At 54.2% G+C, this 27,411-nt stretch overlaps 1 protein-coding gene across 1 annotated transcript; it reads left to right on the forward strand.

The window, feature by feature from the left end:
- Window positions 1-3,569: 3,569 nt before the first annotated feature.
- Window positions 3,570-19,878, forward strand: FANCG (FA complementation group G). Its single transcript, XM_074952231.1, has 12 exons — window positions 3,570-4,174; window positions 4,859-5,052; window positions 6,499-6,652; window positions 8,893-9,023; window positions 10,035-10,181; window positions 11,057-11,217; window positions 11,529-11,595; window positions 11,948-12,288; window positions 12,632-12,672; window positions 13,415-13,579; window positions 13,972-14,104; window positions 16,077-19,878. Exons 1-12 carry the CDS (start codon window positions 4,000-4,002, stop codon window positions 16,186-16,188), a joined length of 1,821 nt encoding a protein of 606 aa, XP_074808332.1. The 5' UTR covers window positions 3,570-3,999; the 3' UTR covers window positions 16,189-19,878.
- Window positions 19,879-27,411: the final 7,533 nt, after the last annotated feature.

The following is a 27,411-nucleotide window of genomic DNA, read 5'->3' on the forward strand; positions in this document are numbered from 1 at the left end:
TCCTGGTTTCTGATCTTCAGTCTGCCACAGATGGTGTGACCTTGGGCAAATCACTCTGCCTCAGTTTCTCCATCAGTGAAGTAGAAATAATCTAATTCCATAGAGACCCTGCACTGCGCTATCAGGGTGCACGTCTTCACCGGGCTCATGGAATAGTTATATCATGGGAGTGCCAAGGAGCCCCAGGTAGGATTCAGGACCTGTTATCCTGGTCGCTGTACCAAGGGAGACTAGGCTGCTGTCCCAAGGAACTGAGTCCAAGCAGCCAGCTGACTCACCGGGGGCTATCGACACGCTTGCTATTTTGTATGTGTCTGTTACTAGTTCTGTAGTAGTTTTTCCAGCTGCCCTTGAACCTCGCCACTTAGCTGCCATTTCGGTTAACGTACCAGAGAGCCCCAGGGTCACGCTGCAGCACCTGTCCGCTGCGGGAAAATGAGTTAATATTTGTCAAGTGCTTGAAGAGCTTGGAAGTGTGATGTGCTGGTTGTTGCAGTGAATGGAAACTCGTGGTGCTTGTTAATTTAAAACTCTGAACTGCAGCGCTGAGGCTGTTGCTTGCTGGGCCCAGCCAGGGGGTGGGGGTCCTAGGGGAGTTAGGGGTGTATTCGGTCTCTGAATTCAAGGGGTGCTACTGAGGAAGAAAATCCTGCCATCTGTTTCCTCTCTCAGCCTGTCAACACAGCACCTAGGCGCTGTTACAATTTCAGCATCCCAGTGAGCCCTGGCCGGAGCCTGACACACATTCTCCCCACTCCCTTCCAGGCAGGGGTGGGTGGACTCTGTGCAGAGAGGGGAGATTTGCATTGTTCCTGCAGCAGGGCCAGGCTGGAGCCCCCTGAATGGGGATTTCAGTAGGTTATGACATGGGGCCAGGAGGGTCATCCATCATCTGCTCCTCAACCTTGTCCCTCCACCCTGTCTACTGCGGCACTGTGCAGAGACACTACCCGTGGGATGCAGGCCTAGCCAGTCATGGGCTCTGCAGATCAGGGCCAGTACCTAGAAATGGATCTGTCTGTGCAGGTGTAAAACTCCATTCTGGCTGTGCACACCCCACCCAAGTGTTGGACAAGTGCAGTGTGTGCAGAGCTCCTGGCACGGGAGAGCATAGACACATTTGTGTGTTTAGGTCTAATTTCTAAAGCCTGGGTGGGAAATCTCTACCAAACCTCCCCAAGAGGTGGGAGGTGGTCACAGACAGTGTTCTGAAGGCCTTGGTCCTGTTTGGTTTATTCCATAGCTTCACATGTCAGCTGTCAGCACCAGTCTATGATTAAGCCCGTTTCCTTTTACTCCTATTCATCCTATTTCTGTTTATCCTTCCTTGAAATGTTTTAAACCATTTGCCTCCCTTAGGGATGCTAACACCCTCTCACTAGGTCGCTGGGCATTGCATCGCCTTTGCCCCCTGGGGAGGTTGTGTGGTCCAGCAGACAGCACACAGCGCTGGGATTCAGGAGACCTGGTTTCAGTTCCTGGCTCTGCTATTGACTGACCAGGTGGCTTTGGGGAAGCTGCTTCACCTTGCTGTGCCTTAGGGACCCCGTCTGGAAAATGGGGGAAACAGAGCCATTTATGTAGAGCACCTTGAGCGCTCAGGAGCAAAGTGCTCTAAAGATGCTGAGCACAACCGGGCATCGCTGCGGATCTGATTGTCACTTTTCTTTCCGCTGGAGCCACTCTGCCTGCAAGGGGGAAGTGGCTGTGGAGTCTCTGCCAGTGAGTAGAGATTTATAACAGAGCCTTGAGGGGGCAAACTGGCAGCAGTCCATCTAAAAGCATCACCTCTGGACAACTCCAGTCATGAGACAGAGTTGGTGAGTGCTCCCAACAGAGGAAGGGGAAGTGGGAAGGCTGTGGTCTCTTTTCAGCTCTGGGGCTGACTTGCTATGATCTTGGGCAAATTGTTTCACTTCTTGTGTCTCCGTTTGCCTAAAATTGGGATAATACTGACCTACCTGAGCAGGGGTATTGCCAGGCTGAGTTGTCTGTAAAATGCATTGAGATCCTCCGTGAAGGAGCTAGAAGCTACTTAATAAGGTTCTTGTTTAATTATGTAATGGTTAGGTGGTGGGGAAGATTTGCTTTGTGAGTTTGGATGCTGCTTCTCCGAACTAAATCCGAGTTGGGTAACCCGTGCCTGGTTTCTGAGCCCAGCTCGGCTGCTGTCCGCCAACCTCCTTGCCGGGCGCAGGGACGGTGAAAGACTGGACGCGAGCAGGGGCCGGGAGGAGCTGGTCTGGTTCCGAGCTGCGGCAAAACGGCTGGTTGCAAATAAAGCGTGAGCTGCCCAGTGGAGCGGGGCTCTGTCGGTGTGTGGGGCCGGGAGCGGGGCAGCCCCCTGCCAGCGGGCGGGCGCTTCGGGGGGCAGCCGGTGCACGGCAGCCGCTTGGCAAACTGGGGGGGGGGCAGCGCCGTGTGCCCGCCCTAGCGCCCCCATGGCCCCGTTCGTAGCCGGGCACGAGCCCCCTCGGGGCGGCCGGGGCCCCCCCTTAGCCCGGGCAGGGGCTCGGCGGCAGCAGGTCATTCGCAGCAAGCGGGGGCTCCAGGTGCAGCCTGGAGCCGGGGGGCCCCGCACGTGTTTCTTGGGGGCTGCACCTGTAGCGCCCCAGCCTCCCCCCCCCCCGCCAACGTGCTGCAAGGGGGGCGGGAACGGGGCTCGGCGCTGCACACACCGCAGCCAGGGGAGAGGCGGAGCCCGGCCCGCGTCATGCCCTCGAAGCCCGGGGCGGGAGGGCGTTGGGCTCCCCTCGGCCACCGTACCCCGCCCCCGCCCGTGACAGCTCGCGCCGGAGCCACGTCAAATCGTCCGCTTCGCCGCTCCCTTAGCAACCGGCGCTTCCGGCCCCCTTCGCCAATCCCCGCTTCCGGCCCCGCGCGCGGGGGCCAATCCGCGGCGAGGGGGCGTGGCCGAGCGGGAGATGGCGCAGAGGCTCCATCCCCGCGGCCGGGCGCGCTCCGGCGAGCGGAGCCGGCCCCGCGGCTCGAAGCGGGCCCGGCGCGAGGCGCCCGCGGGGGCCGGCAGCCTGCGCGCGTGGACGGAGGAGAACGACGGGCTGGCCGGGGGCTGGCGGGTAGGCCCGGGGCCGGCGGGCGGGCCGGGTCGGGGCGCGGGGGCCGGGGCGCGGGGCTCGGCCGGCGGGGAGACCCTGACCGCGGCTTCCCTCCTTGCAGGCCAGCCGCTCCTCGGGCCCCGGGCGCGCGGCGCAGCAGGCGGCGCGGCGCTGCCGACTCGCCTTCGACTCGCTGCTCCGCAAGATCCAAGGTAGGCCGGGCCCCGCCCGGGGGCTCCGCACCCGCCGCCGACCCGCGGGCCCCGCCTCCCTCCCTGCCCGCCCCGGGGGGGGCGTCCCCGGCCCCGCGCGGACCCTGCCCCGCCGCCGAGCCCAGGCGGGCCGGCCCCGAGCCCAGTCGGGGGGGACGCCTGCCCTGGAGCCCGCGGCCCTGCGCCTGGCCGCCCCGGCAGAGCGTGTGGCTGCGGCGGGTCCCGGGCGGCCGGGCGCCGGGCAGGTGGCCGCAGCCCCCCGCCCAGGGCGTGCCCGGGGGCGGGTTTCCTGCGGAGTGCGTGTGTCCGGGAAGGAGCAAGGGGTCCTGGCAGACAGCAGAGCCGGTCGCTCTTGGCAATAAGTGCCTCGGCTGCCCCAGGGCCAGTGCCCCCCTACAGCGCCGCTGGCCAGACGGTGCGGAAACGATCACCCACCCCAGGGAGGCCCCGCCACCAGCCATGCTCTGCTAGAGTAGCTGAAAGGGCTCTAATTTTTGTCCTGGAGCACCAAGCCCCCGGAATACCTAACCAGCTGGGGAGGCATGGTCAGACCGCCTGACCCTTCCAGCTGCTGGCGGTAACCTGCGCCCTCGGACCTGCCCGATGCTGTCCCCGCTGTGCGGTTCTAGGGCTGAGGCGGTGTTTGGAGAACCAGAGCAGGAAGCGTCAATTGCTGGTGCCGGGCAGCCTGAGGAGATCTTCCATGGGGATTGCTGTTTGGTACGCCCTTCATGCATCCAGCTAGCCTCTTGTTGCATTGGTCTCTAACTGCAGGGCTGCCGGCTGCTCTCCCCAGCCTCTCTCTGGAGCTTACTGTCCTCTACAACTCCCTGCTTTTTGCTGTTAGTGAGTCGGATGGCCTCGTCGAGGGAGAAGCAGAAAGACTCAACCATGGGCTCATTAGGGGTAAGGAAAATGCCCCATGTGTCTGAGAGGCAAGGTCACTGGGTTGGCTGGAGCAAGGCCAGGGAGGGATGATGGATTGCTCTGGGCCGTCATATGAATAGCATTGGCAGTTGTTTGAGGCTAGGGGTGAGTGAAGGTGGCAGCTGCAGTGCTCTGCATGTGCTGGAGTCTGGAGACTTCGGGTTTCAAAGGGGAACAGAAAAGCTTAAAAAACCCGAAGAGCCCGAGAGAGTAGCACAGCGAAAACAGAAGTGTTACTAATTGACTTACAGTGATTTGGGATTGGGGGAACATAAGAGAAATGGGCTGAAATTCAGGGGAGGGACTCTGATAGCATTCAGGCGTGTTCCCTCTTGGCAGACGTGAGTGTTTTGCAGGAGTCAGCAAAGCTAATGTGGCGGCTTTGACTCTGGGGGCTGGGATACAACAGATTGTTGATAATGTGAGCACCCTTGATTCCTCAATGCCTGCATGGGAGAGCCCTTGTTCCTCTCTCTCCGTTTGGGGTTCTCTTCCTCCGGACCGTAACAGGTAGAAAGCTCTTCTGTGCCTCTCCTAGAGCCAATGGAGCTTGCACTGCTCCTGGCAGGGCCTCTCTTTTGCTAAGGCTCTGTCAAGCCGCTGGAACGGGATCAGTCCCTGAGCAGACTGACCCATGGTCTTGTGGCTGTTTTCCTCTTCTAGTGCTGGAGGCTTGCGGGGTGTCTGGGCAGGATCTCAGCACAGAGGAGCTCTGGCAGAAAGTGTTGCAGGATGTGACCACAGAAGAGCTGTGCGCGCCTCTGCATCGACTAGGTGCTCTGCAGGGGGCGGTGTGGCTGGCAGCAAACTGCCTGGGGAGCGTCACTGGTCTCTTCCGGCTCCTGAGTGACACCAAGGTAATGCCATATGGCCTCTCTCCAGGTACTTGTACTGCACTTCTCCCCAGAGGATCAGTGCTGGGGCAGGGACCTAGTTGCTGACTGCCTGGCTGGTGTACGGAAGATTTGCTGTACCACACTGTGCCATGGGTCCCTCTCTTCTCATATCCTGAATCACATAGTGGCCAGTACCTGATGCTTTAGAGGAAAGCTTAAATTCCACCCCCCATATAGCACCTGAGCACTAATGTGATGCTGCCCATACTGGAGGGGAAGGATTCCATTCTGCCCCTTGCAGGTATCACTTTGTACCCAGGAGCATGAATCTGGTTACCCATGTCACTCCTATGAGCTGGCCAAGTGTGTATTCCATCCTGTCTGGGACGGTCTCAGACCTGCATGTTGAGATCAGAACCTGTGCACAACTAGTCCAAGTGCTAGGGGTCTGTGTTCGGACCAAGAGGATCTGAGTTTGATTTTCTGCTGTTACAGTGAGTTCTGAGTGGCTGTAGCATACGCTAGAGCAGTATCTGTGCAGGCCTAAGTATATGCCCAGAGGTCTGTGAGAGGGTGCCGAGTTGGTATAAATATTTGTCCTAAAACCATCCAGCATGAAGTGCTATGTCAACAAAAGACCCGAGCCCATCAATGCGCTGCCCATTCAGCATGAATAATTCTCTCACTGGTACTAGAACTTTCTCCTAATGCCCGAAGCGCACTGAATGGCTCTCATGAGCCCACAGCAGAAGGGAGCTATTTAACGCCCAACACAGTGAGATTCCTGGCAGGATCGCCAAGCAAACTGGAAGGGAAGTTCATAAGCAGACCTGCAGCTTCTGTAGCGAGTGACAGGTTTCAGAGTAACAGCCGTGTTAGTCTGTATTCGCAAAAAGAAAAGGAGTACTTGTGGCACCTTAGAGACTAACCAATTTATTTGAGCATGAGCTTTCGTGAGCTGAGTTGCTGACTTATTCAGAGGTAACTGTCTCCTGCTGATTGGAAAGGCAGTGAGGGCTGTTCTTCCAGCAGAAGGGCTGTGTCAATAGGGGTGAGCTGGGGAGTCTGGGTATCTCACACACAGGGTTCGTGGAACAAAGGATCTCTCCTCTGGGAGTCTCTCATGTTCTGAATGGATTGCACATGCATGCTGGTGTGCTAGGGGAAAGCACACTGAACTCATCTGGGGCAGGGAGGCAGGATACCAGACTAATGGGACCATTGGTCTCATCTAGTGCAGCAGGAGGTGGGAAGAAGCTTGCTGCTGCCAGAGCAAGTGAGAATCGCTGCAGGAAAGAGGCTAGAGGGAGGCTGCTGTGGGGTGTGGTCCGGGCACATGGAGCTCGCAGTCTAACGACTCAAGAGGCACAATACAGCCCCCCAGACCTGCTCTTTCTCTGGTCCCAGGGATTGGTGCCTCCAGTGCTGAGTAATCCGTTGATGATCTCTGTCCCGTGCCTTCTGCAGGGCCCGCTGCCTTCTGCCCACGGAGGTGAGAACGAGCTCCTTGCACTTCTCAAGGCATGGAGTGTGCCTGTTGAGGGGGACACGTCGCCCCTCGTGGTGCAGAGCACCAAGGACTTGAAAGAGATACTATGGACCTCAGCTGCCTTCCTGCAAGGTATGGTTAGAGGGTGCCTTCTCCAGCCCCAGGAATGCTTCTGCTGCTCCTCCCCTTTCAGTGCCAGCCACCCTCCTGGCCCTACTGCCATCCGAGCCTGCCAGCACTGTGCTGTCACCAGCTGGAGTTCCCTCAGCCATTCCCTTCCCTGGGGGTGGGTGCAGGAGCTGAGCGACCAGCCTTGCTCCAGAAGGAAATGTGTTTCCTGCCCTTCAAGTTCTTATTTGAGTTAGAGTTGAACAGTAAATGCCAAATCTTCTCAGATATGCATGTAAATTCCCTACTTCAATTCCTGGCTCAGCCCTGCCCTGCAACATCACAAGGGCTCCCTGTGTCCCCTCGTGACTCACTCCCCGGCTCAGCCCTGCCCTGCAGTGTCATGGGGCCCTCCCCCCATCTACCCCTGTGACTCACTCCCTGTCTCGCCTCAGCCCTGCCCTGCAGCATCAAGGGCCGCCCCATGTGCCTGCCCCCAGTGTCCCATTCTTCAGCCGTGCCAGGGATGAGAAAGGACCCCCTATCAGGCAGAAGGCTAGCTGGGGGCTCACGGTGAGTTCAGAATGGGTTACAGTGCACCTGGGAGCCAGCTTTGCAGCTTCTTGGCTAAGTTTCACTGCAGTGTGATTGGAGCCTTGTCCTGCCTTGGTCAGGCCTCTTGCTTGCCCCCTGTCCTGACAGTCCTTGGAGCTCCCTAGGAGGTGAGTATCACACTGCTCAGAGGTGTCAAGTATCAGGGGGTCACCGTGTTAGTCTGTATGTACAAAAACAAGGAGTCCGGTGGCACCTTAAAGACCTGAAAGCTTATGCCCAAATAAATCTGTTGGTCTTTAAAGTGCCACCGGACTCCTCATTGGTACTGCTCATAGAGTGCCCTTCCCATGGCTGACCCTGGGGGCAGCCAACTGATGGCAGTGCCTCTGTGCGTTAAACAGATAGGGAGAACTACATGTCCCAGCATGCCATGCTCCACTCTAAGCAGCCAGCTTATTTAATGCTAGGTTTCAGAGTAACAGCCGTGTTAGTCTGTATTCGTAAAAAGAAAAAAGAAAAGGAGTACTTGTGGCACCTTAGAGACTAACCAGTTTATTTGAGCATGAGTTTTCGTGAGCTACAGCTCACTTCATCGGATGCATAGGATGAAGTGAGCTGTAGCTCACGAAAGCTCATGCTCAAATAAACTGGTTAGTCTCTAAGGTGCCACAAGTACTCCTTTTCTTTTTTCTTTTTATTTAATGCTGTGGCCTGTCCTCTCCACTGCCGCCGCGCGCGCCCCCCCCCCCCCAGGAGGATGCAGATGACTTTCCCTTTGTGTATTCCAAGTCCTAGCAGAGCAGAGGTAACCCTACTGGGCCCAAGGGCAGAGTTCCACCTGGTACCTGAAAGAGTCGGGAGGGAGGTTTGAGACGGCTAGCAAGGTATTGTCACGCATGGCACTGAATAAAACATGCCAGACTCCCAGCAGAGTCCGTTCCCTGTGGAGCTCCTGGCCAGAGGCCCAGGAAACCCAGCACTGCTGGGGGGTTAGCATTTATAGCTGGAAAATTCCCAGGTGTCTGTGCCCTCAGGAAGAAAGGAAGGGTGTGGGACAAATGTTAATTGGGAGGCAGTTTCAGGCAGGTGGGGTAGTGCCCAGGCAGGAGGGATGCCTAGCGTATGAGGGGTTGAATGCGTAAATAGATCACAATAAATGACTGTCCCGAGGTGTGTTTGTGGCCAGTGGCCCAGACGCAAGTGGAGCCTTTGAGTTAGTGACTGAGAAAGGGGCAGGACTGGAGACCAGAATCGGGATGATCCCACCGAGCTGTAGGCTTCAGCTCTCACCCCGAGCCCCAGCACAGTCCTGGCTGACCCTGCCTGCCTGCTCCCTAGGGGCATCTCGGCTAAGGCTCTGCAGGGGAATATGAATCCTCCGGAGATTGGTACGCACCTGCCCAGCCTGTCTGGCTCTTGGCACAATGGCAGTGATGTTCCCATATCATGTGCATGATGCTGCGCGGGTCAGGGGAGGTCACGGTCCCATGGCAATGGCAGGGTATGCCACAGATGGGTATAACATGGTGTGAGTCATGCACTGATTGGGGAGGGTCATTGAAGCAGGAATGCTACATGGGACCAGATGGGAGGGGTGCAGGGAGTGCTGGTCACGGTGCCGTGCCAGGCCCGTGGGATAGCGTGAACAGCAGAGCCTAGAGCGGGTGAAGAAGATGGAGCGCAGAGAATGTTTTGTGTGTGTGTTTCAGGTTTGCAGGGCCTGGAGGCTGGGAATCTCCCTGCAGCCCTCTCCCTGCTCCAGGCAGCTGCATCCGGGTTCTGCTCCAAGAGGGTCCTGGCCCAGATCTACACCTGCATCGGCTGCTGCACTCAGCAAATGGTAACAAGTTGGTACCTGTCTCCCTGTAGCACGGGGCAGGGAGGGTACAAGGGCCAGTGCCTCCATCGCCCCAAGGAGAGTGACTGACGGGAGATGGACTGACAAGCAGAACAGCTCAAAGTGACCGAGTCTTGGGTGCTTGCATGGCCCTCATCACTGCAGAATCGGGTCTCTGCCCCATGGGGGTCTCATTTTGAAGGACAGACCTGTTCTGATTCTTCCTGCCCTGGGGAGCTGCATGGGGTGGGCTGCTTGTCACTGAGCAGGAAATTGTGACCCAGGGCTGAGGCAGTGCAGTCCAAGGGGTTGGAAAGCAGAGGGCGGAGAGTGGCACAGGGGCAGGGAGGGAGGCCCACACCACAGGGCAGTGTGGAAGCTTACAAAAACCCTGATCCTGAAAAGTGCTGAGCACCAGTGACGTCTGTGGTGCTGAGCCCAGGGGTAGCAGTGGGGCTGGAGGTGGGGGCAGAGTTGAGGAGATAGGATGTGACTTTGGAGAATCTGGTGCTTACTGCCCCAAATCCATCCTGGAAAGCCATCGCTGTTCTTGGTGGGTGCAAGAACTGGGTCCTCACCGTGCTGTCTGGCCTGGCTGACGCCACTGGGACGTGTCCTGATCTGCAGAGGGGTGTGCGGCAAAGGGAGTGGCAGGGGTGGGGGAGGCGGAGGGAGGTGTTGCCTGACCAGGGATGTGTCCTAGATAGCAGGTCTGGCCGAGAAACTAGAGTGCCAGGTGGCTGGGCTTCGGTTTCCAGCCCCAGGAGGTGATTGCTGCCCTGCAGTGGGAAGGGTGCAGGTTAGCCAGCACTGCCTGGCCAGAGACCCTCCCCTAGCTCTCCATGCCCAGCTTGGCTGCTGCTCTGGGCCTCTCTGATTCCGGTCTCCCTGGTCTTTGGGGGCAGGGTGACCTCAGGCAGTGGTCAGGTTTCCTGGAATGTTCTTTTCCAGGTGATATTCCAGCCATGTCAGCAGTGACTGATCATGCTGTGTGTGATTCTCTCCCGCCCCCAGGGCAAGCCTCAGACGGCTCTTCAGCACTTGAAGCGGGCGCTGCAGGTGGATTTCCAGTGCCTCTCTGCCCTGTCCCAGGCGGCGCTGGTGTACCGCCAGCTGGGGGAGACGGACGCAGAGTTGGAGGCCCTGGCTCTGCTGTACAAGGTTTGTCTGTTCCCAAGGGGAAGCATCACAAGCCAGGTGGCTGCACTGATGTCTCTGGTCCAGCTGTGCCTGGGCAGAGCCTCCAGCACCCCCCATCTCCAATGTGAACTCTACCCCTGCGGCGGGGCAGGGTCAGTCAGGCTACTCACAGCCCAGTGGTGGCTGCTGCAGGCATCATCTCAGGCAAGCTGGGCCTCCAGCACCCCGGTTAGAAATGCAAGAGCCCTGCTGCTTGATGCACCCTGCTCATCAGGTGGACACTGGCCAGTGCTGGGTAATCAAGGGTTGGGCTGTTGGACCAGCCACAGGAACAAGGTACACCTCACCAAGTGTATTAAATAGGAAGCTGATTGACGGGAGGTGACAGTTCAGTGCCCAGTGAGCACTCCTTTCAGTGGCAGGTGTGTGGTGGTGAGGGGGCACGTGTAGCGCGGGGGGTCTCACTGGGCACTTAGTAGTCAATTAAAAATCAGGAGTTGGAAAATTAACTAAGTGCAAATGTGGGACTGAAGACATCTTTCCCGAGCTCCTGACAACACGGGACAGGGCTGACTAGGCCCACCGCCCTTCCGAGGGGAGAAACTGTTCTATGCTGCTCCGGGAGCACGGATGTTTAATTCTCTCTGCTCTGCGTGGCTCTTAGAGATCCCCCGTCCTCTCCACGCTGCGGCGCTGGCGTCTGTTCTCCACCCCAGAGGTGGCTGCAGTTCAGCGGGTGGGAGGTTGAGAGAAGCCCTTTAGGGGACGGTGCAGGAGCAGTGGGCGATATAGACTGGCTGGACTGGGATGTCTGTAGGTGGACTTGACTGCAGCTCCCTGGGAGTGCCAGCAGGGATCTACCATGTGGTCTGTCCCCCCCCTCCCCCCCCGTGCAGGCTCTGGAGACCCCCGCTCAGGAGGCTGTCTCCATCGATCCTTGCTTTCTAATCCGAACGGAGCTCCTTGTTCACACCCCGGCCCTGGCATCCATGTTCAGCCGCAGCCACCCGTCGGAAGTGAAGTACCTGCTGGCGCAGCGATGCCTCCAGGCTGGCAGGTAAAGCACTCCCCACCCCCTGCTCACCTGGGACCCTCCCTTCTCTGGGCACCCAGGTAAACCCCCGTTCAGCATCACCCATGTGTCTGGGTGGTGATGGAGCAGCAGTTCCCCCCTGCAGGCTCTGCCCTCCGCACGGGGACCAGTACCACTGGCTAGAGTCAAGCAGGAGGCTGCCTGCACAGCTCTGCTGGAACTCGTCAGTCCTGGGCCTGCTAGCTGCTGCTCTCCTTGGGGTCTTCCCTGTCCCCCAAGGGCCAGGCTGCTCCCTGGCAGCCTGAGGTACCTCCTCACGTCGCTCTCTGTCGCAGGGTGGGTGAGGCAGTGGAGCATTACCTGGATCTTCTGGCTCTGCTGCAGGAGGGGCCGCAGCACCAGGTAAGCCTCTTGGGAAGGAATCCACATAGTGTGTTGGGGTGACTGGGTTCCTGTCCAAGGACTCCCTGGGGTTCGTCAGGGCAGCTCCCTCCATTCCTCCAGCTAGCGTCTCCTCTACCTGTCCCGGAATCTCTGCAGGGACAGAGCCCCCACCTCTCCCTGGAGGGCACCCCGAGCCGCAGAGTAAAGGCTAATGGCCTGGCCTGGGGTTCGAGAGGCAGCATGGAATGGATCGTGTGGTGGGGAGCTCACCCACACAGTACATGGGGGGGCCCCCATGTTTTCAAGCTGAACTCTAAATTTGGGTGTCGTTGCGGGTGCTGAGGGTGATGCTGTTGCTCTTGCTGCTCAGGTGCCCCTGCACGGCAGGTCAGCTCTGCCCAGGATCCCGGAGGTGTTCCTGGAAGCTGCGTCCGCCCTGGAGCAGCTCGGGAGGTACCAGGATGCCATAGCTGTGTGCGAGGAGATCATCAGTCGAACGGATGACCTGATCCCAGAGACGCTGCGGATCGAATTGGACTCCGGTGCTGGAGGGGAGGTGCCAGGGAGGGCCGGCTCCCCTTCACCTGGCATCCCGCCCCAGCAGAAAGAGAGCCTGCGCTGTATCGTGTGGAGGGCGGCTGCATATCTGCACCAAGGCCGGGCGTGGACCAAGCTGGGGGAGAGCAAGGAAGCCATAACACGGTTTACCAGGTGACTCCATCTGCCAGCAGGGGGAGCCCAGATGGCAACCAAGGGCTAAGCTTGGAGCCTGATGGGGCAGTTGGCTGGCATGAAGCAGAGTGCAGCTTGAGAGCCCTTCCCATGGGCAGAAAACCTCCCTGCTGTGGAGGGGAGCCGTGGGGCCATTTGCAGACGGGGCCCGTGTTGCAGGGTGGGGGGTGCAGGGGCCCCCCGTCCAGTGGCTCTGGGGCAGCATAGAGCTCAGCAGTGTTCGCTGTGGCACACTCACGCTGGGCTGGGGCCACACATGGCTTTGATGTGACCTTCCCTTCTGGGAAACGGCACTGAAATGATTTTGACCTTTCCCCTGCAGGTGCCTTAATGTCCTCCTGAGAGTCCAGCTCGTGAGCGCAGGTACAGTACAGCCCAGCCCGCCCGCTGCGGTTCCTGCATGGGAGGGACCAGCCTGGGGGCTGGCTAGTACCTGTCCGGGGCTCTGAACGTGGAAAGCGCCATGGTAACGCTCAGTAGCAATAGGGGGATTAAACAAGGCTCCATGCCCGGCAGGAAAGTACCTGTCTCCTTGCCCTGAGCCATGATCTGCTCTGGAGCACTGGCAGAGACTGGCTGATGGGACAGGGCTGGGGAAGCTCAGCTCAGCTCTGCCCTTTGCCTGTGTTCTCACACCACCCCCTAATGACAGTTCAACAGCTGTAGATTGAGGAGACATGGGGAGAGTCCAGGTTCTAGGGAATGGATTTGGGCTTGGTCTTTAAGTGGCTTTTTCTGGAGAATTAGCAGGGTTATGAGATAATTGTGGCTTGGTCCTAATTTGCCTCCATCCCTGTAGGATCTGTGCAGGGAAGGGATCTTCAGTCAGGCTGATTGAAAACTTTAATGTCCTTTAGGGAGGTCCCCTGCAGAGTCTCTTAGACAGGCCTCCCTGTGACCCCAGCCTCTTGCCCGTTAAGATCCACACTGGAAGCCTTTTTGCTGCACAGCGTTCAGCTGGGAGCCAGTGCTGCCCTCCCAGCAGAGCTTTCAAAGGGGTGGGGGAGTTGGAAATATTCACAGGCCAGCGCTGCCAACTTGGGGATATGGGGAGTGGTGCCCAGCGGACACCACAGCCATGTGTGGGGTGTTCTTTCCATGCCAGCAAGCATCCATATCGGTGAGGAGATGGCAGAGGCCCTGCCCGAGGCAAAGGTGCTCCAGAAGATCAGGTTGCTAGCTCTCCTCGGACGAGGCTCCCAGTTCCAGGAGCTGGGTCGGGACAAAGAAGCTTTGATGAATTTCCAGCACAGTTTGCAAGTTTGCCCAGGTACCAGAGGCTTGTGTTGCTGGGGGGCGGGACTGGGGCTTCCATAGATGGTGATGCGCTCCCACTGGAACTTGGAACTGGTTTGACAATCCCCTGGGTTCCCTCCAAGCTGCAGTGCCATTCAGCAAGGCCGCCTCTAACGCAGCCAGGCCAGGACTGGCTGAATACACCAGAGTGCCTTTGGTTTCTATGGCAAACTCTGTCCTGGTGAAAGGTGCTGGCCTGTCAGCCCTAGGGGGAATTTTGGGCCAGTGACCCAGCTGGGAAAGGCTCCCTGCCACATAGCTGTGCCCCTCCTGGCTCTCAGCCTCCTGGATGGTTCAGAAACCCCCACTGGACTCCCTCTAATCTGTGCAGTCCCCGGTGTTGGCTGAGGTCCCTCTGTGTTGCAGGTGACCCTGCTGCCACCTCTTACCTGCTGCAAGTTCTGTGGAAGCTGAACCGACGACAGGAAGCTGCTGCTCTCTGGCAGAAGGTCCACGCGGATGCTGCCCCAGCAGATGGACAGCAGGAAGCAGCGGGGAGGTGTGTAAGGTGCTTGGTGGCTACGGCTGGTGCTAGGCCAAGGCGCTAGCTCCAGAACAGCGGGTTGAAGTAACCAAAGCGCTGTGTGGCACTAAGGCAGCTGGTATAGACTAAGGGCTTGCCCCACTCCTGGTTCTGGGCCTCAGCGCCTGTCTGGGCCACACCTGCACACGAGTCCTCCAACGCTTGCAGGGCACAGGAGGTGGGGGCAGAGTTGAGCCCACTGCACAGCATCGGGGCAGTCATTTCCCAGCGAGACCCCTTGCAGACAAAGGGATGCTGCAGCCCATCCACCTGCTGTGTTCAGCTCTGACGCCTAGCAATGCTCACACGGGTGGCTCCGGACCATCGATGCCAGGCTGTGCCACTGGCCTCGATTGTTACTGCCCAGCTAACCCTCCCCTGAGAGCCCAGAGGAGCAGCTTGTTAGCCCTGGACTGACACCTGGGAACCGGCTGGCTCTAAGGGAACTTGAGGGCCAGGTCAGGGTGGATTTCCTGCAGCAGAGCATGGAGTGAGCCCCAAACCTTCCTGATCCCACCTCCACTCTGGGCTAATATGGGACCTGCTGCTTTCTTGTCTTTTTGCCCTGTTGGACTTGAAGTCAGCAGGCGGATTTCAGGAGGGCGTGTCTATGGGCTGAGAGGAGGGAGTTGGCATGGAGCCCATAGGTAAGAAAGAGAGTCAGTCCCCAGGCGGGAGGGTCCAGCAGAGCATGGGATTCCTTGTGGAACAGGGAGTGGGGCCTGACAGCCAAAACCTTAGTGCCATCCCTGCTGGGGACCCTGAAGCTCAGCTTCGTTTCAAGCCGGATCCCAGTGATTTCAGATCCAGTTCTGCTGCTCGCTGTTCGAAAAGGAGCTTGGTAAATTGTAGTGGGAACAGAGAAAAGCCACAAGAACGATGAAAGGGTTGGAAATCCTGCCTTATAGCGAGGCTCAGTCTGCTTAGCTTCACAAGGGGAAGGTTAAGGGGTGACTGGATCAGTCTATAAGAACCTACCTGGGGAGCAAATCTGTAATACTGGGTTCCTCAGTCTCGCAGAAAGAAGTCAAACATGGTTTGATCACCGGTCGTTGAAGCTAGACACAATCACACTGAAAAGCTGTCCCTTATTTCTAACTGAGAGGACATACCCCTGGAGCAATTTACAAAGGGATGGGGGGGATTCCCCATCACTGGCACTTTTTAAATCAAGATCAGATGTTTCTTTAAAAGCTCTGATCTAGGAATTATCTGGGGGATGCTCTCTGGCTTGTGTTCTACAGGAAGTCAAGACTAGATCATAGTGGTTTCTTCTGTCCTTGGAATCTATGAACCCTGCAAATAACACCCCCTGTTTCCCTCGTCCATCCTCCGGAATCCCCACAGCCTGTACAGCCTTGTCCTCACTGGGAAAAGGGCTGTTTTTACCATGCATTAAGATCCTACTGTTGACAGCCCAAGTTGTAATTCTAACCTGTTGCTGGTGGTGAACTCTACACTCCCCGGTATGGTTTATCTCCACCCACTAGCACAAGCTAAAACAACGGCTGCCTTGTCGGCACTAGGATTTTAACATGTTAAAAACACCTTTATTGTAGTGTGGCCATGGCCTGTGTCGCCAGCCCTGGCTAGGAGAGGATGGAGTATGTGATGAAGCCAGAATTACCCCTTGCCCCAGGGCTGCTGTCTGACCTGAAGCAGCTCCTGCCCTGGGGCTAAGGAGCTCGGACAAAGTGGTGTGGGATGAACCTGGTGCTAGGAATTTTCTCCTGCCCAGCACCCTTCTCCGGAGGCAGCTCAGACTGGAATGCTGCTCTGGGTAGGTTCCAGTGCTTCGGGCAGGCTTCAGAAGCCAACTGTTGCTGTCTCTGCACGTAGCTCACGGGGGTGTCTGTGATCCCAGCTGTTGTCACTCTCCCGCCAGCTGTCCTTTCTTATAGTACCCAAATAGGCCTTTCTCCCTAACCAGTCCCCTGGTCTCTTTCAGGCCCTACCCGTTGTACCTGGTGTCGTGTCTAAAGCCGGTGAACCTCCCACATGATGAGTCTCTTGCTAGGAATCTGCAGGACTATCTGAGGACCAGTGGCCAGGATCCTTAGAGCCATCCCCGTCTCCCTCCCCACAGTCATGCAACGGCTAAAATCTCCTTCCCTGCAGAGGGCAGCAGGACGGCCTTAGGCTCTGGAGGCTTTCCTGGGACTCTGGCTTGCCCTTGGGCAGAAGAACTCTTCCTAGCCAAGGCACTGAAGCACAATGAAGCTATTTTTTGTAATAAAAAGGAAGTGGGAGCAGGCCAAGCCCCGGTGTGTTCGGCTTATGCACTCTTCTAACCCTCTCCTGGACTGTATACGTTAAGAGCGAAGCATTGTGTGCTGCAGGGTGCTTGCCCTGGCACTGTCGGGAATGGCAGGAGCCTCCTGCCTCCGTGTCCCCTCGCTGTGGAGAGTGGGGCTGCCTGCGTGCTGGATCCATGGGGCCACGCCTACCATAGGAGAAAAGGTGTGTTTTAACATGTGACCTGGTGTAGACAGGGCAATCTGTATTGCTAACCCCTGTTCCCTGCTGGCGGTTACCCTCTCGTGTCCTGGCACCAGAGCCGGCACTACACGTGGGCGTTCCTGGCACCAAGCTCCCCCACTGCCTTTCTGTCTGAGCCGAAGCAGCTTCCTCCAACTACGCTGCACCCAGGGGCTGCAGGGGGGGAGCAGTTCCCAGGGTGAAGGCAGCTTAGAAATGTCTCAGCGGAGAGAGGCGGGGGCAGGGTATCCATGTTCTCTTCAGTGAATGTCACAATGGAGGTGGGAGCTTGTGGACCAGGGAGGCCAGGGCTGTGCTGGCTGGATTGTCAGGCCAGGGCAGGAGGGGGTCTTCTCAGATATGGCTCTGCATCGACCCATGCTGGGCCTGGGCTGTGGGGAGAAGAGAGGTCAGATCTAGCTGCCCTGGGGGGCTATTTAAGGGGGGTGGGGAAGGGTCTGGCATGGAGGAGAGGATCAGCTCCATGTGTAATCACAAGGCAGATGCTCTGTGTGCTTGGTGGGCTGATCTCCAGTATGGGGCAGGAGCTCTCTGTGGCGCCATACAGGGTCTGTGTGGGGAGTTGCGGAGGAGATCCCTGCTTGGTGAGCTGAAAAGGCACAGGGCTGTAGGAGGGTGCCCCTAGCTGCAGGGTCTGAGTCTCCTGAGTCAGGGGGTCTCTGGGAGGGGGTATGCAGCCTGTCCAATCAGGAGAGGAGGAGGGAAGAGGGGGGGATAGCTCAGTGCTTTGAGCATTGGCCTGCTAAACCCAGGGTTGTGAGCTCAATCCTTGAGGGGGCCATTTGGGATCTGGGGCAAAAAAAATTGGGGATTGGTCCTGCTTTGAGCAGGGTGTTGGGCTAGATGACCTCCTGAGGTCCCTTCCAACCCTGGTATTCTATGATTCTAAGTGCATAGGCTCCTAGCCAATCAAAGTCAAGCGCTGCAGCTTCATGACCACCTGTGGTGTGAGGGGGTGGATGTGTGACCATGGAGTGGGGACTGGTCTGGCAGGCCCATCTGCTGCAGGATGGGCCTGGGGCACAGTTGTGAGAAGCAATGGGAATGAGCCACTGATTGAGCCTCTAAAGAAGGGGGTGACCCCCTAAGGGAGAGAGCTAGGGGGTGGGGAACTGCCTGGGGGGAACCCTTCATAGAGTGAGGGAGTTGAGACGCCCTCTCCCCCCAAGCAGGGGACCCTCCTAGATTGAGGTGCCTCTGGGACATTCTCCCCCTCCATGCACATAGGGTGAGACTGACTGGGGAGATTCACTGCCCCCCCAACACACACAGGTCTCTGGGGCTAGTCCCCAATATCTTCCCTGTGCCCATGGTTTTTCAACGCTTTGTCTTTTCTAATGTATAAGTGAATAACATTTCTCATGTTTTTAAGGAAAAAAGACACAATCTCGAGTAGTTTTAAATGTTCTCCTGCAAACGTTTTGCTTTTCTACCAAAGAGAAATCTAGAGAGGGACAGGGAAGTAATGAATCAATTCATTAATCTGAGGAGAACAAAGCTATGGAAGGCTAAAACTGACACCCTGAATAACCGATAGAACCAGCAACCGTCTGTCTAATCAATGAGAACTGCAGCAGAGTTCAATCAGTTCACCCCTGAAATGGAACCAAAAGGCAGTGGGAGGAAATAGTTTTTCACCAAAGCATAATTAGACCGCAGAACTCTGGGCCTCAGGCAATCAGCAAGGCTCAGATCTTGGTAACATTCAGGGAGCGATGGTGCAAAGCAGGCAGGCGCTCAGCTCCCAAGGCCTCATCCGATGCTGCAGGGAAAGCTGGGGCTTGGCCTTAGGAAGGGGGCAGCTCAGGGGCAGCTCTGCAGGGGACAGCAAACCTGCAGCTTGGCTCGCTGAGCTCCTCCCAGCTTGGCTGGCCCCCCAGTCCCATTTCTCTCCCCAGGGGCTGGGTGGCTCCAGTGCTTGCCATGGTAGGGAAATGAACAATGGAGGATGCTGGGGAAGTTGTGGGTTCCCCCTGCACAAATGTGGGGATTCTGGGGGGGAAGGAACAGTGTCCCTATCTGCGTAGGGTTTTTATAGGTTCCAGGGCCAGAAGAGACCCCTGTGGCCATCTGGTCTGACCTCCTGTATAACCCAGGCCTCTCGGACTGCCCTGAATTAATTAATTTGCTGTTTGAACTAGAGCAGATCTTTTAGGAAAACATCCCAGCTTGATTTGAAAATGGCCAGTGATGGAGAATCTGCCACACCCCTGGGTAAACTGCTCCAGGGGTTTACTACTATCACTGTTGACATTTTACACCTTATCCCCTGTTTGAATCTGTCTAAGCAGCACATGTGCACAGGCTGGGCACTCCCGCCTTAGCTGGCCTGTCTGTGGCCTGCGCTGCCCTCCCTAGGGCAATGCTCTCTCTCCTCCTCGGGCTGGGATCTGCCTGGGGAGCCTTCCTGCTGCAGCAGACCCTCTGCACCTAGGGCAGTGCTAAACAGCTCCCCCAGGCCAGCAGCGAGCCAGCATGACCCTGGGGAGCTGACTGCAGCTGAGGTGATGGAGGCTGTGCGTCTCTAGGGCACAGTGTGTGCTGGGCAGGGCTGAAGACCATCTGCTTCTCTACTGTCCACATGCCAGGTAGCAGCTGTTCTGAGGGTCCAATCTTTGTCCTGCGCGTTACGGCCAGTTCCTGCATGTGCTGCCAACGTGGCGAGGGAGGCTGTTACCACTAATGATCCAGTGCCCATCCCTCCCATACTGATGGGTTACTAGCAGGCTCCGTGACTATCTCTGTCCCCAGCCAGCTGCACGAATAAACTATCTTCTCCTGCCGGCCCTTCTGGGCTCTGGCGAGCAGCAGGTGCTGAATTTGACTGGTGCCAACAGAGACCCGCGCAGGGCCTGGCAGACTGTTCCAGAACCGTGGTGGGTAGATGACATAGCACGGCACCCATGCTTTTTGGGCGGCTCATTGCGCTGGTTGCCTGCTTGCATTTTTCGCGGAGACACGGATGGTTTTGTTGCACAGGGTAAGGGTGTAACCTGGCACTTGGCTAGTGCAATTGTAGAGAAGCATTAATCTTCTTTGTGCCATTATATGGGGGTTAGCACAACCTGAGTTTTTAAAGCCCGTGTCATTGATGGCGACGTTGCTGAGGGTGGGGCCCATGGCATGTGTGTTAAACACACCACTGCTCTGATGTTGTGCGATGCCTGTGCGTATCAGGGCTGGGAGCTGAAGGGAGATACCACTAGGATGTAGCTCCAATCAGAGTCAGGACCTCCTCAGGCCGGGCCCGGCACAAAGACGGAGGCAGACACGGCCCCGAAGAGCTCATGAGTGAAGGAAGGGGACAGTGGGAGGAGAGAATGGGGGCTGTGCCGATGTTAGATGAGATTATGTGTGGGGCTGTGCTGGGTCTAGAGAGTAATAGCCAGATCTGGGGAGGTTCAGATTAGCTTTACATGGGCGTGAGGCAGGGCCCAGTGCGGCTGTGGGTGGATTTTGAGAGTCCACACCAGCTGTACATGGTAGCATCAAGCACTGCCCTGAGCTGATGTGCACACCTGGACTTTGCTGCCCTCTCCCGACCACATGGTGGAATGTCAGTGCAGCATCTTTGGCCCAGGGCAGAGACTGCAGCAGGCGACCTGGGTGCTTGTTTATATCCAATTAGCTGAGAGCCTCCTGCCCTACGATCCGGGTTCCAGGTGGTCCTGTGCCCTCACAAGAGCTGAGCCAACAGCTCCTGTGCCTGCCCATGCCTCAGGCTCCTGGATGATGTGGCTCTGCTGCTCTGCCCTGGGAAGGGAGCGACAGCAGTCCCCGATGATCATTTATTTCTGCCCGTGCCCAGAGCTGTGCTATGTGCCTCCCAAAATATGGGCTAGGAGCTGACATGGTAAAGGGGCCTGAAGGGTAGGGCGGGGCGGGGGAGTGATGCCAGGTGGATGGCGAGAGCCGGGGGTGCTGTCTGGCTTTGTGCCTGAACGGATGGCCTCACCCCAGCCATTCCTCTCTCACTTAACAGATGAGTTTTCCATTAGCCCTGCCCCTTAGAAGGAAATATTTAAATAACAAAAAGACGTTTAAACCCCCTCCAACCCATGGGTTGGCATTAAAGGGGCTGTGATGATAAATACATTTTGTTTCACACCAGAGCAGGATGATTTGTGTTACAATGAGAACGGCTACTGAACGCTGTGCCTGATGCCAGGGACTCTGTGCCCCATGTATGCTCAATCCCAGTGGTTACCTGGCTTTTGCAGGCAGCAGTGAAAGGCCCATTACTTGTTTTGCTGGGCAGGGCTCACGTCACGGGCTGAAGAGCTGTGACTGCTGATCAAATGAATGCATTTCTGCTGTGGAGACAGGCTTCCTCCAGAAGGGAAGATTAAGAGCCTGTCTGCTGCCCCTTTGGAAGGAGGAGGCTCCCAGAAAATGGTAGGGTGCATTAGCAGATCTCTCAGCACCTTGCTGAGTGCTGTGCTGGGAGAAAAGTCAGTCCTTTTTTGGAGGAGGTGGGTCGGACGCTCACAGCCAGACCCAGGAGAGAAGCTGTGACTCTGTGTCCAGTTGGACCTGAGTTACTAGGAAAAGAAAAGGAAAAAACCTGATGGTGGCACTGATCGATGTCATTGTGCAGTGTGCTGGCTGAACGTGCAGCTTGTGGCATGGCTCTTGCTGGGGGTGGGGAGGTGCACACAGACCAGCGGTGGGGTTGCAATGGTGGTACTGTCCTGCCAGAACAGAAACCCTCTCCATGCTACTCCTGGCCAGAGGGACAATGTCATTTTTCGCCCTGCCGCTGGCAGGGTTCAGTCACTGGTGATGTCAGCAATGCCCCCTCAGCTCCCTGTGCCCTGGCTCGGGGGTTGCAGTAGCAAAGGCAGAGTGGCTGCGTTTCCTGGGGGAAGAGCCTGACAGAATCAGCATTTGTTAGCAGCAGGAACAGCACAGTGTACATTACACGTTGGCTGGCACAGCTCCACCAGCCCAGGTGTGAAGGGGTCTGATCTGGCCCAACATGGACCCTAGGGCCAGTGTCGTTGTACTGGCAATTCTGCACTCTTGTCGGTTTAAGCTACAGCCGCACTCGGGTGCTCCACTGGTCTACTAAACCAGTATAGCCGCACTGGCAAAGCGCTCCTGGTGTAGATCTGGTCTAAGAGTGAACATGGCAGAACATGTCCTTCAGTACCAACAGCTCATTGGCTCAGTCTCCATATCACTGGCATTGATCCATTTCCTCTCCTTCCAAAAGGAAGGGCCCTCCTCCTGCCAGAATCACTGTACTGCAATGCTAAACTGTATTATACTGTTCCAGCACTAGGGTGAGGTGCTGGAACAGTTTTTATAGAGGGGGTGCTGAGCACCATAAACTGTAAACCCAGTATATAATGGAAACCACTTCAAGCCAGGGGGTGCTGCAGCACCTCCCGCACTCCTAGTTCCAGCACCTAGGCACTAGGGCGTGCTGTGTGCAACATACCCTACTTAAGCTCACAACATGTGTTACCCCAGAATTGAGGGGTGTTACTTCAGAATTTGACCACGCTAATGGCAGCCGTATTGTGTGCATTCAACCCCCATGAATTAATAAGCAGGGCTTCTGGAGGCAAGGTCAAATACTAGCTGCAGGCTTGCAGTTTCTGCTAATCAGAATCGGCGGTGGGGAGAAAAGAATCAACAAATTATGAGAGTGAAAGAAAATAAATGGATGGAGACCTTGAGTCTGGGTGCCCTTAATATAAAAGCTTATTATAGCTAAGATTGTTAGGAATGTTTTGTTGATAAGTAGTGGATTGAAGTTAGGAGAAGTGATGACCCAGTAGGGGGTCACTATGAGCTATATGTTTGTAAAAATTAGTTACAAAAAGACTAGATAATAGAGTGGTGGGGAAGTGACCGGCCATCGCTGACCTGCTGCTAATTACTTGATACCATCTCAGATTTTAGGTAATTATTTGGGATGTTCTAAACCTATTGCATATGTCTGTGTGTGCTTAAATCTAATAAATAGTAGTTTTAGATAAGAGCACGCTTACTTGTATTAATCTTTCATCAGCCGAAAGCGCTGTGTTCCCATTGATTTATTCCTGATACCACCTGGAGTGAACCAGTTAAGTTAACACTGCTTTGGGTTCTGAAAACCATGAGTAACACACCTATTGCTGGCAGTGCATTAAAGTGAGCACATCTCTGGTATATCTCTCTGGGGAGGAAGTGCTGTAGGCAGTCCATGTCTGGTACAAGAGTCTGACCTGCCAGTAGCAGCCCTGCAACCTATCATGTACAAGGAGTACATGACATGGTGTCAGAAGTAAATTAGGGCCAGACAAGAACAGAAAGAGAGAGAACAAAACAACAAAGGTTGCAGGATCTCATCAACATACCACATTTCAGTGTCCCAGAGAACTTCACCTTTGATAGGCCTTCAGAATGGACAGTCTGGAAGCAGTATTTTGCAAGATTTTGCATTGCTACAAAACTCCCTAAAGAAACTGGAGATATTCAGGTATCTTCTTTAACTTATGCTATGCGGATGCAGGCAGACTATATCTTTATCTTTACTGAAGACAGTCACAAAGATGACAATGAAAGAGTTTTGGCTATGTTTGATACCTCAGAGAAATGTGGTTTATGAAAGAGCATTTTTTCACCAGGGAATTCAAGAGCCAAAAGAAAATGTTGAATGTTTTATAAGAGCTCTGCATCCATTGGCTGAAAACTATGATTTTGGGGACTACAAAACATGAAAATATCAGAGACAAGCTCGTTATTGGGTTAACAGACAAGAACCTCTTGCAGCATCTGTGATTAAAGACACAGTTAAATCTACCCACAGCTATACAGATAGCAAAGCTCTCTGAACTAGTCAAACAGCAGAACAAAAGGCAGGAAGCAACATGAAAAACTTGAAACTAGCTTAGAAGCTGTAAACATACCCAGCATGAGGGCTAGAAGTCATTACCATGAAATCCATGAGGCTATGAAGACATTCCAAGCAAATTGCAAAGCTTTTCAGAATAAATATACAAGGTATGGAAAAATACATAGCCCAATAGATGTATGTTTAGCCAGAGGCGTGTGGTGTAATAAATGCACAAAATATGGACATTATGCAGCTCTTTGCTGCACCAAGGCAGTCAGGGAGGTGACTAACATTACAGACAAGCAAGAGCCATTGTTTCTGGGATCTATCACTTACAATGACACAGAGCCTGCCTGGAGAGTGAAGTTAAATATTCAGGGTGAGACTATTGACTTTAAAATTGACTCAGCAGAAGATGTAAGTATCATCTCAAAAGGGACTTACAATCACCTTCAACCCCTCCCAGGGCTGAAATCACCTGACCCAGCTCTGACTAGCCCTGGAGGTATTCTGAACTGCATAAGAATGGCTATGCTGGGTCAGACCAAGAGTCCATCTTGCCCAGTATCCTGTCTTCCGACAGTGGCCAGGGCCAGGTGCCCCAGAGGGAATGAACAGAACAGGTAATCATCAAGTGATCCATCCCCTGTCACCCATTCCCAGCTTCTGGCAAACAGAGGCTAGGGATACCTTCCGTACCCATCCTGGCTAATAGCCATTGATGGATCTATCCTCCATGAATTTATCTAGTTCTTTTTTGAACCCTGTTATATTCTTGGCGTTCACAACATCTTCTGGCAAGGAGTTCCACAAATTGACTGTGCGTTTTGTGAAGAAATACTTCCTTTTGTTTGTTTTAAACCTGCTGCCTATTAATTTCATTGGATGACCCCTACTTCGTGTGTTATGAGAAGGAGTAAATAACACTTCCTTATTTACTTTCTCTACACCAGTCATGATTTTGTAGACCTCTATCATAACCCCCCTTAGTCAATCTTTTCCAAGCTGAAAAGTCCAAGTCAGGGAGATAAGACAGGCTATAAAAATAAAAAACTCAATAATGGGGGATTTCAGCTATCCCCATATTGGCTAGGTACATGTCACCTCAGGACGGGCTGCAGAGATGAAGTTTCTTGACACCTTAAATGACTGCTTCTTGGAGCAGCTAGTCCTGGAACCCACAAGAGGAGAGGCAATTCTTGATTTAGTCCTAAGTGGAGCACAGGATCAGGTCCAAGAGGTGAATATAGCTGGACTGCTTGGTAATAGTGACCATAATATAATTAAATGTAACATCCCTGTGGCGGGGAAAACACCACAGCGGCCCAACACCGTAGCATTTAATTTCAAAAAGGAGAACTATACAAAAATGAGGCTAGTTAAACAGAAATTAAAAAGGTACAGCACTAAAAGTGAAATCCCTGCAAGCTGCATGGAAACTTTTTAATACACCATAATAGAGGCTCTACTTAAATGTACACCTCAAATTAAAAAACATAGTAACAGAACCAAAAAAGAGCCACTGTGGCTAAACAAGAAAGAAAAAGAAGCAGTGAGAGGCAAAAAGGCATCCTTTTAAAGGTGGAAGTTAAATCCTAGTGAGGAAAATAGAAAGGAACAAAAATTCTGGCAAATGAAGTATAGAAATATAATTAGGAAGGCCAAAAAGGAATTTGAAGAACAACTAGCCAAAGACTCAAAAAGTAATAGCAAAATTTTTTTAAGTACAGCCGAAGCACGAAGCCTGCTAAACAACCAGTGGGGCCACTGGACGGTTGAAGTGCTAAAGGAGCACTCAAGGACGATACAGTCATTGCGGAGAAACTAATCTGATGCTAACGTGGTACAAACTATAGTAAAGAACAGAATTATCAGACACGTACATGCACACGATTTGTTGGGGGAAGAATCAACACGGCTTTTATAATGGGAAATCGTGGCTCACCAATCTATTAGAATGTTTTGTGGGGGGTCAGCAAGCGTGTGGATAAGGACGATTCAGTCGATATAGTGTACATGGAATTTTAGAAAGCCTTTGACAAAGCCCCTCGCCAAAGGCTCTTAAGGAAACTATGTAGTCATGGGATAAGAGGGAAGGTTTTCTCATGGATCAGTAATTAGTTAAAAGATAGGAAACATAAGATAGGACTAAATAATCAGTTTTCTCAATGGAGAGAGGTAAACAGCAGGATCCTCTGAGAAAGGATCTATAATGGGACCTGTGCTGTTTAATGTATTCATGAATGATCTGGAGAAAGGAGCGAACAGTGAAATGGCAAAGTTTGCAGATAATACAAAATTATTCAAGATAGTCAAGTCCAAAGCAGACTGCGAAGAGTTACAAAGGGATCACGCTAAACTGGGTGACTGGGCAACAAAATGGCAGATGAAATTCAGTGTTGGTAAATGCAAAAATCATGCATATTGGAAAACATAATCCCAACTATACATACAAAATTTTGAGGGTCTAAATTAGCTGTTACCACTCAAGAAAGAGATCTTGGAGTCGTCATGGATAATTCTCTGAAAACATCTCCTCGGTGAGAAGAAGCAGTTAAAAAGGCTAACAGAATGTTAGGCGCTATTAGGAAAGGGATACAAAGACAGACAATACCATAATGCTACTCTCAAAATCCATGGTGTGCCCACACCTTGAATATTGTGTGTAGTTCAGGTCAGCCCATCTTAGAAAGGCTGGAAAAGGTTCATAGAAGGGCAGCAAAGAAATCAAAAATATGGAGCAGAGGAGAGACTAAAAAGGAGAGGGTGGTTCAGGTTAGAAAAGAGATGATTAAAGGGGGATATATCAGAGGTCTATAAAACCATGACTGGTGTGGAGAAAGGGAATAAGGAAGTGCTTTATTTACCCTTTTCCACAATACTAAAACCAGAGGTCACCCGATAAAATTAATTGACAGCAGGTTTAATACAAACAAAAGGAAGTACTTTTTCACACAATTAACCTGTGGAATTCATTGTCATGAGTTGTTGTGAGGGCCAAAAGTATAATGAGTTCAAAAAAGAACTAGGTAAGTTCCTGGAGGATAAGTCCAACAATGGCTATTAGCCAAGATGGTCAGAGATGTAACTCCATGCTTGTAGCGACCCCTAAACCTCTGACTGCCAGATGACAGGGTGAATCTCTCAGAATTGCCCTGTTCTGAACACTCCCCCTGAAGCTCTGGTATAGGCCACTGTCGTAGACAGGCTACTGGGTTAGATGGACCATTGGTCTGACCCAGGGTGGATCTTATGGATCTCACAGAGGAGAGAGAAGTCCTCTGGATCCAGTCACTGAGGAAACCCTTTGTGAAGTGGTGGTGTTTTCATGAATGTTTGGATCCTGGTTCTTGTGAAACCAGCCAGCCCTGCAACAGACCAACCATTGGAGGGAAAACCTACTTTATAGGCAAGGTAATCATAGGAGAGGTAACTATTAATAAACGGAGACCCAGCTTTGCATTGTATGATTTAGTTTTGTGTTGTAATCAATTGTTTCCATCATTTTCTCTCATTTCTAGTTAAATCTTTATCCTTTCTTAAATAAACCTACTTTTGTTTTATTGTGTGTGCTCACAAAGCTGTGAGTTACACAGGAGCAGTGGTTTAAGGCAGGGGTTCTCAAACTCCATTGCACCACAACCCCCTTCTGACAATACAAATTACTACACGACCCCAATGGGGGGACCAAAGCCTGAGCCTGCCCCAGCCCCACCGCCCCAGTTGAGGGGGCCAAAGCCCCAGCCTTGCCGTCCTGTGGCAGGGGGCCTGTAACCTGAACCCCACCCCCCATGGCCAAAGCCCTTTGGTTTTGGCTTCAGCCACTGGTGGTGGGGCTCAGGCTTCGACTTCAGCCCTGGGCCCCAGCAAGTCTAAACCAGCCCTGGTGACCCCATTAAAACAGGGTCACAACCTACAGTTTGAGAACTGGTGGTTTAAGGTGAAGGTAGCAAACAGG

The sequence above is a fragment of the Natator depressus genome, chromosome 5, assembly GCF_965152275.1.
Source record: "Natator depressus isolate rNatDep1 chromosome 5, rNatDep2.hap1, whole genome shotgun sequence".
Taxonomy (NCBI): Eukaryota; Metazoa; Chordata; order Testudines; family Cheloniidae; genus Natator; species Natator depressus.